The sequence below is a fragment of the Desmodus rotundus genome, chromosome 9 (assembly GCF_022682495.2).
Source record: "Desmodus rotundus isolate HL8 chromosome 9, HLdesRot8A.1, whole genome shotgun sequence".
Taxonomy (NCBI): Eukaryota; Metazoa; Chordata; class Mammalia; order Chiroptera; family Phyllostomidae; genus Desmodus; species Desmodus rotundus.
In genome coordinates, this window is record NC_071395.1 from 64459443 (window position 1) to 64472418 (window position 12976).

Consider the following 12976-nt stretch of genomic DNA (forward strand, 5'->3'; position numbering starts at 1 on the left):
ATGGAAGTTCTGCAACTATGGAATTAAAGAAGAAACCACATCAAGACTGGTAGGAGGGGCAGAGATGCGAAGCAGGCTGGCCCCACACCCATGTGTGCCAGATGAAAATCAGGAGGGATTAACAGGAGCAAGAGACTTCATTTCCATACCAGGTCCCCCTAGCCCAGGGTTCTAGTGCCAGAAAGAGATGTCCCCATAACTTCTGACTGTAAAAACCAGTGGTGAATGAGGCTGTGGAAGACAAACTGCTAGAGTCCCTGGCAGTTCCTCTTAAAGGGCCCATGCACAGACTTACTCAGACTCACTTCCTTTGAGCTCCAGCACAGGAGCAGCAGATTAAAAGGCACCAGAGGTAGTCAGGGAGGAACTGAAGTGTCTGGCATCAGAATGAAAGCTGAGGGAGCTGCTTTCCCCCAGACACAAGTGCTGGCAGAGGCCACTGTTCCTTTTCTGAGCCCTACCCTGGTGATTCCCTGAGGCTGTCCTGCCCAACTTTTGGGCCCACCCAAGCTGTTCCCCGTGGCTTTTCCATGCAAATGTCTTGGCTCATGCTTCAGATTTTCTTAAAATGCTCTCAAACAAGCAGCATCTGGCCTCAGCGTGCCCTGAGCCTATTGCTAAGTGGCCCTAGGCTTGTCACTACCAGCAGCTGGCCTTGGTTTATAGCTTGGACTTGCTTGGGCACCTCCAAGCCAGCAGAAGTAGTAGCCATCTGTAGATTACTTCGTAGCTTATGCCAGGTGGCCCTGGACAGAACACAGATGGTGGCTGACCTTGGCCTGTACCTTCCAGGATGCACCAGAGCCTGTGTATAATGTGGACAGCTACAGACTATAGTGGAGTACCATCACTTAACCACTTCCACAAGTGGTATACTCAAGAGGTGGATTCAGCAGGAACCAGAGCCCTGCTGAAGTGAGTCTTGCTCTGTGGAGTAGGCCCCTACACAGCTGATGTTCCATGGGGGTTGGGGGTTGGGGGTCAGTGGTCACAGTTACTCCTTGCAGCTAATCAGAAATCAAGGCTCAACTACAGGAGGAAGGTATACACAGCCCACAGAGTGGGCACAGCTCCAGTGCCCAGGTTGGGTGATAGGGGAAGCTGTGCTACTGGACTCTATGTGACACTTACTACATTAACCCACTCTTCCAAGTCAGGGAGTTGTAGTAGCTCTACCTAATACATGGAAATAAACACAGGGAGGCTGATAAAATGAGGAGACAAAGAAACATGGTCCAAATGAAAGAACAGAACAAAACTCCAGAAAAAGAGCTAAACGAAATGAAGATAAACAATCTACTAGATGCAGAACTGAAAACACTGGTAATTAAGATGCTCAGTGAACTTCGTGAGAACTTCAGCAGCATAAAAAAGGGCATGGAAATCATAAAAAAGAACCTGTCAGATGAGGGATACACTAACTGAAATGAAGAATAATTTACAGGGAGGAAGCTGAGAATCAAATCAGTGATTTAGAATATAAAGAAGCAAAGCATACCCAGTCAGAACAACAAGAAGAAAAAAGATCAAGAAAAAGGATGATAGTGTAAGGAACCTCTGGGACAACTACAAGTGTACCAACATCTGCATCATGGTGATGCCAGAAAAAGAAGAGGGAAAGCAAGAAATTGAAAACCTATTTGAAAAAAACAATGATGGATAACTTCCCTGACTTGGTAAGGGTAATAGACATACAAGTCCAGGAAGCACAGAGAGCCCCAAATGAAATGAACCCAAAGAGGCCCACACCAAAGCACATCATAATTAAAATGCCAAAGGTCAAAGACAGAATCTTAAAAGCAGCAAGAGAAAAGCAGTTGGTTACCTACAAGGGAGCTCCCCTAAGACTGCCAGCTGATTTCTCAACAGAAACTTTACAGGCCAGAAGGGATCGGCAAGAAATATTCAAAGTGATGAAAAACAAGGACCTGCAAACAAGATTACTCTACCCAATAAAACTATCATTTAGAAATGAAGGACAGATAAAGAGCTTCCTGGACAAGAAAAAGTTAAAAGAGTTCATCACCACCAGACCAGTATTATATGAAATGTTAATGGGTCTTCTTTATGAAGAAAAAAAAAGATTAAAAATATGTACAATAAAATGGCAATAAATACATATCTATTAACAACTGAATATAAACAACAAAATAAACAAACAAGCAGAACAGAAACATTCATAGATACAGAGAATGTTTTGATGGCTGCCAGATGGGCAGGGGGTGTAGTAGAGTGGGTGAAAAAGGTGAAGGGATTAAGAGGTACAAATTGGTAGTTACAGAACAGTTATGGGGATGTAAAGTACAGTATAGCAAATACAGTAGCCAAAGAATATATGTGCATGATCCATGGACATGGACAACAGTGTTAGAGTGAAGGGGGTTCTGGGTTGGGGGTGCCAAAGCAGGGGAAATTGAGACAACTGTAATAGCATAAACAATAAATTAAAATTAAAATTTTTTAAAAAGAAAAGGAGAAGCAAAATGTGGTATTAAATGAAAAGGAGATAACATTAGCAAGTAGGAGATCATCAACAGTGTGACTGACAGAGGAGAGCTTTGAGTAATTCTGTGGACATTTGAGGCTTTATAGGTAGATCATGGGATGTTGGCCCTGTTGACTCTGCTTGGCCATAAAATTTGACCAGACCAGTATTCAAACTTTTAGCTAGAAATGAAAAATATTAAGGGAAAAGGATCAGGTTTTGTGTTTTTCATGAATGCTATGTATGGTTTTATCCCAGTCTTTGAATGAATCAGGAACTTACCTAAGAGATAATCTACCAACCACTTGGTTTAAGGCAAAGTTAGGATTTGAGCCTTATTTGCATTAGTGAAAGGATAAGCTATGTATTTCATTCATGGAAATAGAGGTTAGCTCACTACCTTGGTGATTTTTTTTTTTAGCATCTGAGTACAGTTGTAGATAGGCTTATGTGTCTTCTAGGAAGTTGAGGTGTGCTGTGGCTTAGACAGAGTATGGCTATTTAAAACACTGCTCTTATGCAGATGATTTATATAACATGTCATAGCATAATCTGTAGTTGAAGCTCTTATATAGTAGCTGCTCTGGAAGGTTTGATTATATAACAAGTAAATTGATATCTCCTGAAGTATTCCTATATTTTTACCCCAAATCAAATCCAAGTCATGGTTTTGTTCTTGATTTCAGTTTGCTGCAAATCTACCACTAGATTATAGTTTCTTTTATGAAGTAAAGAAAAATCCAGAACTCAGAAACAGCTTTTCAAAGGTTTTCCAAGTTTCTATTGATAGTAATATTCCTTAATGTTCAAGGGAGATGGTACAAAGAAAAGAATGTCCATGTCTGAAAGTAGCTTATAAGTAAGAGCATTTTTAATGTAAAATTATGCATGAAATTTACATTCAATTTTGGCTTTGTTTACTAGGATCCATGTTCTCACAAGCTATGAAGAAATGGGTGCAAGGAAATACTGATGAGGTAAATTCTACTTTTAGTGTAAAGAGATTCCTGTTTGTAAGTGGCACTTTGTCTAACTAAGGTTTCAGGATTTCTCTTTAGTCGTATGTTGAAGCAGCTTGGCACATCATTACTTCTTTATCCGGTATATAAGAAGAAAGGGTGAGCCTTCTTAACATCTATTAATTGCCTATTGGAGGCAGTGGAGGTATCTTCAGCCCAGAGATACCTCCTGGTCACTGAAAAATAACCATGCCTTTGAGTTTACCTCAACTAGCAGGCATCAGTAATCATTAAAGAAACAAAAACTGAAAAGTGTCCCTTCTGTCATTCAAAAAGTCTTTGTTGTTAAATAGTTAAATGCATTGAGAGATGAGAGGAGGGGAAAAAAATGTTTTGACCATCTAACATGAAAATTGTGTGATGTTGGGTACCCAGTGGCTGACTTTGGAAGACAGGTATGTGTTAATATATCCTAGCCAGAGGGTGACCTGAGTTCTTCAGTACATGTCCATGTGCTTATCTAAATAAATAGAAATGATATGCATATACAGTTGTCTTTAGAGCACTGGTAATGTATGTCTTGATTCTTCTAATGAATAACTGTTATCACCAGTTTCAATTACTTCTTTTAGGCTCAAGAAGAGCTAGCTTGGAAGATTGCTAAAATGATTGTTAGTGATGTTATGCAGCAGGCCCAGTGTGATCAACCATTAGAGAAGTCTACAAAGGTAAGGATGACTCGTGTTCTGATAGAGCTTGTTTAAAACTGACAAGATTTGGATTCCAGATATATAAAAGTAAAAAAAGACATAAGAGAGCTTATGCTTCTGCCTTTGAAGGCTTAATTACTATAGGAATTACCCTCTTATCATAAACAACTAGAAAACTGACAAACTAAATGAAACAACTATTTCCAGATACCAAGTAACAGGCAGTAGAGGGCTGAAATCTATTTTAAAAAGGGTTGCATTGAGATGATCCATAGCTCACTGATCAGAAGAAATTTCCAAAACAGGTAGGGGAAAGCCTAAGAGAGCTCACAGTCTCGCTGAATTGAGGAGTCAGAAATCGACATTTAGGGAGCCTAAGCCAAGGTAGCTAGAAGTCACAGAACAGAGTACCAGAAAAGGAGCTGCACGGAAAGAGAGCTCCAAAGATACTTAGCGAGGTCCCTTCAAGTTTTGGGTGAGTACATATGTTGGATGAAATGTCGATGGCCAGGGAAAGAATACTGCAAATTAGTGGGCTGAATAATTTCTGGAACATGAGGCTAGGACTAGGTCACGTGTCTACTTGCCAGTGTGGACAGGTCTTGTAATAACACAAAGCATGGGTAGTTCTTAACTACTGGGCAAGCCTTACTACTGGAGCTACAGTAGCCCTAGAATAAAGCACCTTAACCAAGCTTTAAAAGCAGTTTTTGGAAGACTCAAACTGCTCTGTAAGTAACAACTGCATGCCAGAACAAAGGCCAACCCTCCTTAAATGAACAACAAAATTCAGCACTTAACTGTAAAAATACAATGTCTGATATCCCATCAAAAATTACCTGGCATGCAAGGAAGCAGAGAAACTTGGCTTATAATCAGGAGAAAACAAACTCAAAAAAATACTAAATAGAAAAAAAACTCTGGAAAACAGGAGGAAAAAAAGGGATCAATGGGCAAATAAAAGACAAATAGCAAAATGGTAGATTTAAACCAAACCACATTAATAATTACATTAAACATAAATGGTTTAATTAATGTTTAATTAATTTAAATAATCTAGTTGAAACATGGAGATTGTCAGATCGGGTAATAAAGCAGAACCCAATCCTTTTATATGTGGTTCACTTCTGAACAGCACAGATTTGAACTGCATAGGTCCGTGTATATACATGAAGTGTTTTCCGTTGACTGAAGTTCATTTGATCCATGCAATTTAAACCCATGTTCAAGGGTTAACTGGCAGTTGGGAATCCATGTATGAAGAGGGCTGACTTAAGTCACATGCCGGTTTTCAGCTACATAAGCAGTTGTGGCTGCTAACCCCAAATTCATTCAAGGGTTAACTTGTACTATCAGAAACACATTAAATGTAAAGATACAGGTTAAAAATAAAGGGATGGAAAAGATATACCATGAAAAAACTATAATATAGATAGCAGCATTACTATAAGTCAGAGTAAACTTCAAAAAATAAGGAATGTTACCAAGCACAAACAAGGACATTATATATGATAAAAAAAGGTCAGTTTCTCAAGGATCTAAATGACATTTTTTAAAACAATGCATCCAGCAACACTAGAATATACAGTCTTTTGGTGTGTACATGGGACATTCACCAAGATATACCATATTCTGGGCTATAAAACAAGTTTCAATAAATTTTAAAGCATTTAAGTCATGCAGTTGTTCTCTGACCACAAAGGAATTAAACAAGAAATCAACAGCAGTAAGATTATGTGGAAAATCCCCTAATATTTCAGAATTAAACAACATACTTCTAAGGTAACTCATTAGTCAAAGAAGAAATCAAAAAGGAAGTTGAAAGAAATACTTTGGACTGAGTTAAAATGAAAATAAAACATAGTATTTTGGGGATAATGCTAAAGCAATTCTTGGAGGAAAATTTGTAGCATGAAATACACTAGAGAAGAAAAAAGTCACAGTCTATTTTAAGAAATTAGGAAATGAGAGGCATCTGGTCAAGATGGCAGCATAGGTAAACATGATACTCACCTCCTCCAACAATCACATCAAAATTAAAACTAAACTATAGAACAACCATTATTCAGAACCACCTGAAATCAAGCTGAATGGAAGTCCTACAAGTAGGGAATTGAAGAAGAAGCTACATCAAGACTGGTAGGTGGGGTGAACATGGAACAGACTGGTCCTACACCGACTTATGGCGGGTAAAAATCAGGAGGGATATCTTAGCTACAGATGTCCCCTGAGGAGGGAGCATTCCCAGTTTCACACCAGGCCCCACAGCCCAGGATTCCAGAGATAGGAAGAGAAGTCCCAATAACTCCTGGCTGTAAAAACCAGCAAGGCTTGAGGCTGAGTAAGGTGGAAACTTGTGTAGTCCCAGGCAGTTCCTCTTAAGGGGCACACACATGGACATGCTCAGACTCACTCCCTCTGAGCTCCAGTGGTGGGGGGGAGTAGGGGTGGAGGGTAGCAGCTTAAAAGGCACCAGAGGTATACGGGGAGGAACTGAGTTGTCCAGCATCAGGGCGAGAGCTAGGGGTCAGCTTTCTCCCAGACAGAAGTGTTGGCAGAGGCTACTGCTGCTCTGACGAGCCCTCCCTGCACAGAGCCAGCAGGTGGGCACTATATCTGATGAGATTCTATCAACCTGGTTCACATTTTTGGCCCCACCCTAGTGATTCCCTCAGACCTCACCCCACCCAACATTTTAAATTCACTTTAACTTTATTATTTTTTATTTTCTAAGTCATTTTTTTCAATTACAATTGATATACATTATTATATTAGTTACAGATGTACACATCAGTGATTAGACATGAAATAACTTGCTAAGTGCTCATCCCTATAAATCTTGCACCCAACTGACACCATACATAGCTATTAGAATATTATTAACTATTCCCTGACTGTACTGTAAATGCCCATGGGTATCCTGTAACAACCAATTTGTACTTCTTAATCCCTTCACTTATTTTATCCATCCTCCCAACCTGCTTCCCATCTGGCAACTGTCAAGAAGTTCTCTATCTGTGAGTCTGTTCCTGTTTTGCTTCTTTGTTAATTTTGTTTAGATTCAGTTGTTAATAGATATGTATTTATTGCCATTTTATTGTACATATTTTTAAGTTTTTTTCCTTCATAAAGAAGACCCATTAACATTTCATATAATACTGGTTTGGTGGTGGTGAACTCCTTTAGCTTTTTCTTGTCCAGGAAGCTCTTTATCTGTCCTTCATTTCTAAATGATAGTTTTATTGGGTAGAGTAATCTTGTTTGCAGGTCCTTGTTTTTCATCACTTTGCCGATCCCTTCTGGCCTGTAAAGTTTCTGTTGAGAAATCAGCTGGCAGTCTTAGGGGAGCTCCCTTGTAGGTAACCAACTGCTTTTCTCTTGCTGCTTTTAAGATTCTCTTTGCCTTGCTTGGTGTGGCTGAATGGATTGAGCACTGACCTGTAAATCAAAAGGTCACTGGTTTTATTCCTGGTCAGGGCACATGCCTGGGTTGCAGGCCAGGTCCCCAGGTCAGGGTGTGGGAGAGGCATCTGATCTATGTATCTCTCACACATTGATGTTTCTTTCCCTCTTTCCCTCCCTTCCCCTCTCTCTAAAAATAAATAAAAATGAAATAAAATAAAGATTCTCTCTTTAACCTTTGGCATTTTAATAATGATGTGTCGTGGTGTGGCCCTTTTTGAGTTCATTTCATTTGGAGCCCTCTGTGCTTCCTGGACTTGTATGTCAGTCTCCTTCACCAGGTTGAGGAAGTGTTCCATCATTTTTTTTCAAATAGGTTTTCAATTTCTTGCTCACTCTCCTTTTTCCAGCACCCCTGTGATGCAAATGTTGGTGTGCTTTCAGTTGTTCCAGAAGTTCCTTACACTGTTCTTTCTCTCTCTCTCTCTCTTTTTTTTTTTTGCATTGTTTTTTGCATTGTTTTTTGTTTTGCTGTTCTAATTGGGTGTTTTGGCTTTCTCATATTCCAAATCACTGATTTGATTCTTGGCTTCATCCATTCTGCTGTTGATTCCCTGTAAATTATTCTTCATTTCAGTTAGTGTATCCTTCATTTCTGACTGGAACTGTTTTATGCTGTTGAGATTCTCACTGAGTTCATTGAGCATCCTTACAACCATGTTTGAACTCTGCATCTAGTAGACTGCTTATCTCCATTTTGTTCTTTTTCTGGAGTTTTTTTTTTTTCTGTTGTTTCATTTAGGACATGTTTATTTCTCTCAATTTTGGCAGCCTCCCTGTTTTTATGTATTAGTAGAGCTGCTATGTCTCCCTGGCTTGATAGAGTGGCATAGTAAAGTAGATTTTCTCTAGGGTCCAGTGGCACAGCCTCCCTATTCACCTAGGCTGGGCACTTGAGGTTCACCCTCACCCTGTGTGGGCTGAGTATACTCTCTTCTTGCATTTGATCCTTGACTGCAATTGGCACATCAATGGGTGGGATTTACCCCCAGGCCGATCAGCTGTAAAGACTGCCTGAGACCACCGACCACTGTGGAGGGTCACCTGTGCAGAGCAAGACTTCCTTCAGCAGGGCTCTGATATCTGCTGAGTCTGTCCCTCGAGTGTGTTGCTTGTGGAGGTGGTTGGCAGGTGATGCTTTGATGTGGCCTGAAGCTTTCCACTGGCTACACTGGCTCTGGGGCCTCCTGGGAGGTGCAGGCCAAAGTCAGTCACCACCTGTGTTCTGTCCAGGGCCACCTGGCATAAGCTACAAAGTGATCTGCAGATGGCTGCTACTTGGCTGGGCTTGGAGGTGCCCTGGTGAGTCCAAGCTGTGAGCCAAGGCCAGCTGCTGCTAGTGCCAGGCCTGGGGCCACTTAGTGAAATTGTATGGGGCTTGCTAAGGTCAGATGCCTCTTGTTTGAGAGATTTTAGGAAAATCTGAAGCATGAGCCAAGAAAGGCCATTCATGTAGAAAAGCTTTTGGAGACAGTTGGGGTGGGCCCGTAAATTGGGTGGGATGGGGCCTCAGATAATAACTAGGGCTGAGGGAACAGTGTAAGCCATGTTGATGGACTCTAAGATACGGCACCTGCCTGCTGGCTCTGTGTGGGGAGGGCTTATCAAAGGAACAATGGCCTCTGCCAGCACTTTTGTCTGTGACAAAGCTATTCCCCCAGCTCTTGTCCTGATGCCATTCAGTGCCTCCCCGTATGTTCTGGTGCTTTTCAAGCTGCTGCCCCAGTGCTTGAGCTTAGAGGGAGTGAGTTGGACTAAGTCTGCAGGAATTGACTGGAAATCCAGAGTCCTCTGATTCCCTGCTGATTTTACAACCAGATGTAATGGGGACTTCTCTTCCTGGTTCTGGAACCCTGGGCTGGGTGGCCTGGTGTGGGGCTTGAATCCCTGGCTCCTCTGAGGGACCTCAGCAACCTAGATAATTTCCCCCTGCATTTACCTGCTACATGTTGATGTGGGATCAGCCAGTTTTGCATCTCCACCCCTCCTACCAGTCTCAGTGTGACTTACTTAGTTCCTTAGTAGTATGGCTTCCATTCAGCCAGAATCCTGGTGATTCCAAATGATGGTTTTCACGTAGTTTAGTTGTCATTTTGTTGTGATTGTTGGAGTAGGCAAGTACTGCATTTACCTACTCCATCTTGCCAGGAAGTCCTGGCAAAGATTTCTTACTTCATACAAAGCATGAGACAAAAAAAGAAATTGATAAACTGAATTTCATCAAAAGTAAAAAATTGCTCATCAAAAGACATTGTGAAGAAGAAAAAGCAAATTATGAAGTGGGAGAAGATATCTGCAGAACATCTTTCTGATAAAGGAGTTGTATCCAGAATAAGAGCTCAAACTCATTAAGAACAACTATCTGATGGTTTTTAAATGGTCAGAAAATATGAACAGACACTACACAAAGCAGATAGACAGATGGCAAATATTCATATGCAGAGAGCTCAGCATCAGTAGTCATTAACTAAGGTCACAGTGATACACAGCTGCATACAAGTAGAATGAGTAAAATTAAAAGGACTGACAGTACCGTGTGTTTGCAAGGATGTAAAGCGATTGAACTCTTAATTCATTACTGATGGGAATGCAAAATGCTACAGCTACACCATTGGCAGTTTCTTAAAAAGTGAAACATAAACTAGCCAGGTTTCCTTAGGAAACTGAGTTCTTTCTTTTTGGCCTGATCATATTCTCCAGAGAAAACTTTACCAGTCTCTTTCATATCTTGCTCCTTATTCTGCCTGGCAGATAAAGACCAAGCTACCAATGCCTAGGAAAGCTAGTGAAGTCTCCGGAGTCATTATATGGACCCTTCCTTAATCCCCTCTTTTCATTTTAGCAGCACCCTTGTCCTTGGTCACACCTCATATATCCTAGACCAAAGACCCTATTTTTAAACTGCTTAGAAAGGCATTCTCAGATTCTTCTGCTTGGGTTGGTTTTCAGGCTGAGCAGTCACCTCACTGATCAGAACTGCAGAACAATAACTATAGATGGTTCATTTCTAAAGATGGGCTTTTAAGAAATCCTTATATTTGCTTCCACCTCTGTTCCCTTTTCCACAGGTACTGGTGAAACCAGTTCCCAGGCTCTGGGGCTCTGCTTTGGCAAGCAGGGCGTTTTCGTAGCTTTTTCCACTTCACTCTTAGGATTGAGGTTTCATGCATCTTCTAAGTGACTTCCATTCATCCATTTGCTTCCAGCTTGAAATTTTGTTGTTGTTCCCTCTTCTCTCAGGTTATTCATTCATGTGAATTTGTGGGTTTTATTAATAATGCCATTTTACGACAGAATGAGTGTGATCAGAATGCCACCCTTACCTGGAGTTCAATAGCTACAATTGTTAGGAATGTTTGACTTGCCACAAGCTAACACTCTGTTTGTCTAGAGCTTCACCCGTTACTTCTAGTTTTACCCACAAGAGCCACACAAATAATGGTTAGAAAATTGCAGGCAGCCACTTAGTCCCCTCCCAGAGTTTCCTTCAAGTCAAACATTCCCAGTTGCTTCACCAGGTTTACTTTCTGTAACTTGAATTGATTCACAAAGACTTAATGTGACAGAATTTCTGTGAAGTCAGTAAACTCCTCAATCATTTACATTAGCCAAAGCTTAGGAATCAGAGTTAAATTGTTCAAATAGCACCCCATATAACCCTCAGCAGTTTCGAAGACTTGAATTTATATTTAGGTCCAATATCACCCTTTCCTTGTTGACTTTCTAGTCAGCTTTTCACTCTAAGACCTGTTGTTACGGAGCTTGGTTTAATTTTTTTTTAGTTTTTATATTTTTCGATTATAGTTCACATACTGAGCTTGGTTTAATTTTGATCTTTTCACCGAACTGATTCTTACCAAAGATCTTGTTCAGTTTTGCAGACTCAGTTTTCTTTTCTATGTGAGGGTGATAATTTTATCTATATTTAGCTTTATTGGCTCAAACCTAAAATAGCAAAGAGCAAGATAAAGGTGTTTTAAGAAGTACAAGGTAGTTATTTTTGTGATTCCCCATTATCATGTTGATGGTCAAATGTTTGAGAATATGAAGTTTTTTTTTAGAAACCATTTTGGAGAGCAGATGTTTAAAATTAGGCTTTTTGTTTGAGGTGTGTGTTCAGATTTTATCACCATGTGCTATTCATGTTGGGATATACAGATATATTTCGCAATATTTTCTTTTTTAATCTCGCCAGGCCTTCTCTTTGGCTGGCCAGGATGGATGTCTGTCTGGCATGTCCCTGAGGGCCCAGCAGTTTACTAGTATGGAAAAAGCACTAGGCTGGCAGAATTCATTTAGTCCATTTTTAGTCAATATGTGTGACCCCTTACAAGTTATTTTCCTTCTCCAGTCTCTTATTTTCTCATCAGTAGATCAGAGAAATTGGAGAAGAAAATATTGTAAGACCCCCTTCTAACTCTCATACTATGATTTTATGAATGTGAGAAGTCCTACATCCGTAAAGGAATGATCAACCTCTTTATTCTATACCTCTCTGCTTTGAAGCTCCTACTCGACACTTGCCTATAGACTGTACTCGGCATTTAACGTAAACTGCCTGCCAGCATTACTGAACTGTTCCATGTGTGTATGTCCCATCTCACAAATAAGAAAGACCAACGCTTCTGTGACGTTTCCTCCCCAGTGCTGTGAGTAAACAGGGACTGCCTACAAGCTTGGTCTTTTTTTCTTCCTAAGGCATTTGACTGTTTCATATCATGACTCTTTCTTCATTTAATGAGTCCCCTGTGGATGGTCATTTAGGTTGCTTTGTGGCTTTTCCCTGTTACAAACAATACTTTAATGAATATGTATATAAGTCTGTGCCCTCTGTTATGAGTATGCCGTTGGGTTAATTCGGAGAATCAGCAATATTCTGTCAAAAAGCAGATATTTTGCCCTGGTCGGGTGGCTCAGTTGGTTGGAGTGATGCCCGGTAAACTGAAAGGTTGTGGGTTTGATCCCTAGTTGGGGTGTGTACGGGAAGTCATCAGTTGATGTTTCTCTCTTTCCCTCTCCCTTCTTCTCTCTGTAAGAATGGTGAAAAAAATACGTCCTTGGGTAAAGACTAAAAAAATAAAAGTAGACATTTTGTTCTAATCTATATATATATTGCCAAAATGGAGAGAGAAAAGCATCACTGGGTGCCAATCCTTCTTATGTAACCTGGGGTGAGTTGCTTGACCTCTCGAAGCTTCCATTCACACATTTGTAAATAAAGATAATAGTAGTATTTTACTTTACACATTGTCATCAGTGCTGGTATATAGTAAACATTTACTCAATGTTGGTTCACTTCTTCTTTAATCTGTAACATCGAGTATCCCTGGTATAGAAATGTACCTTACCTTTTTCTTTTT

At 40.4% G+C, this 12976-nt stretch overlaps 1 protein-coding gene across 8 annotated transcripts in view; it reads left to right on the plus strand.

Annotated features, from left to right (window-relative positions):
* AKAP10 (A-kinase anchoring protein 10) overlaps positions 1 to 12976 on the plus strand; it is a 103484-nt gene that overhangs the window by 64795 nt on the left and 25713 nt on the right. For 7 of the 8 annotated variants that reach the window (XM_045199325.2, XM_045199322.2, XM_045199321.2 and 4 more), the window contains exons 13-14: positions 3410 to 3462; positions 4077 to 4172. In XM_045199325.2, coding sequence (XP_045055260.1) covers positions 3410 to 3462; positions 4077 to 4172 — 149 coding nt within the window. Of the gene's footprint in view, positions 1 to 3409; positions 3463 to 4076; positions 4173 to 12122 lie in introns of all 8 variants that reach the window. The other variant, XM_053930762.1, reaches the window with a different exon arrangement.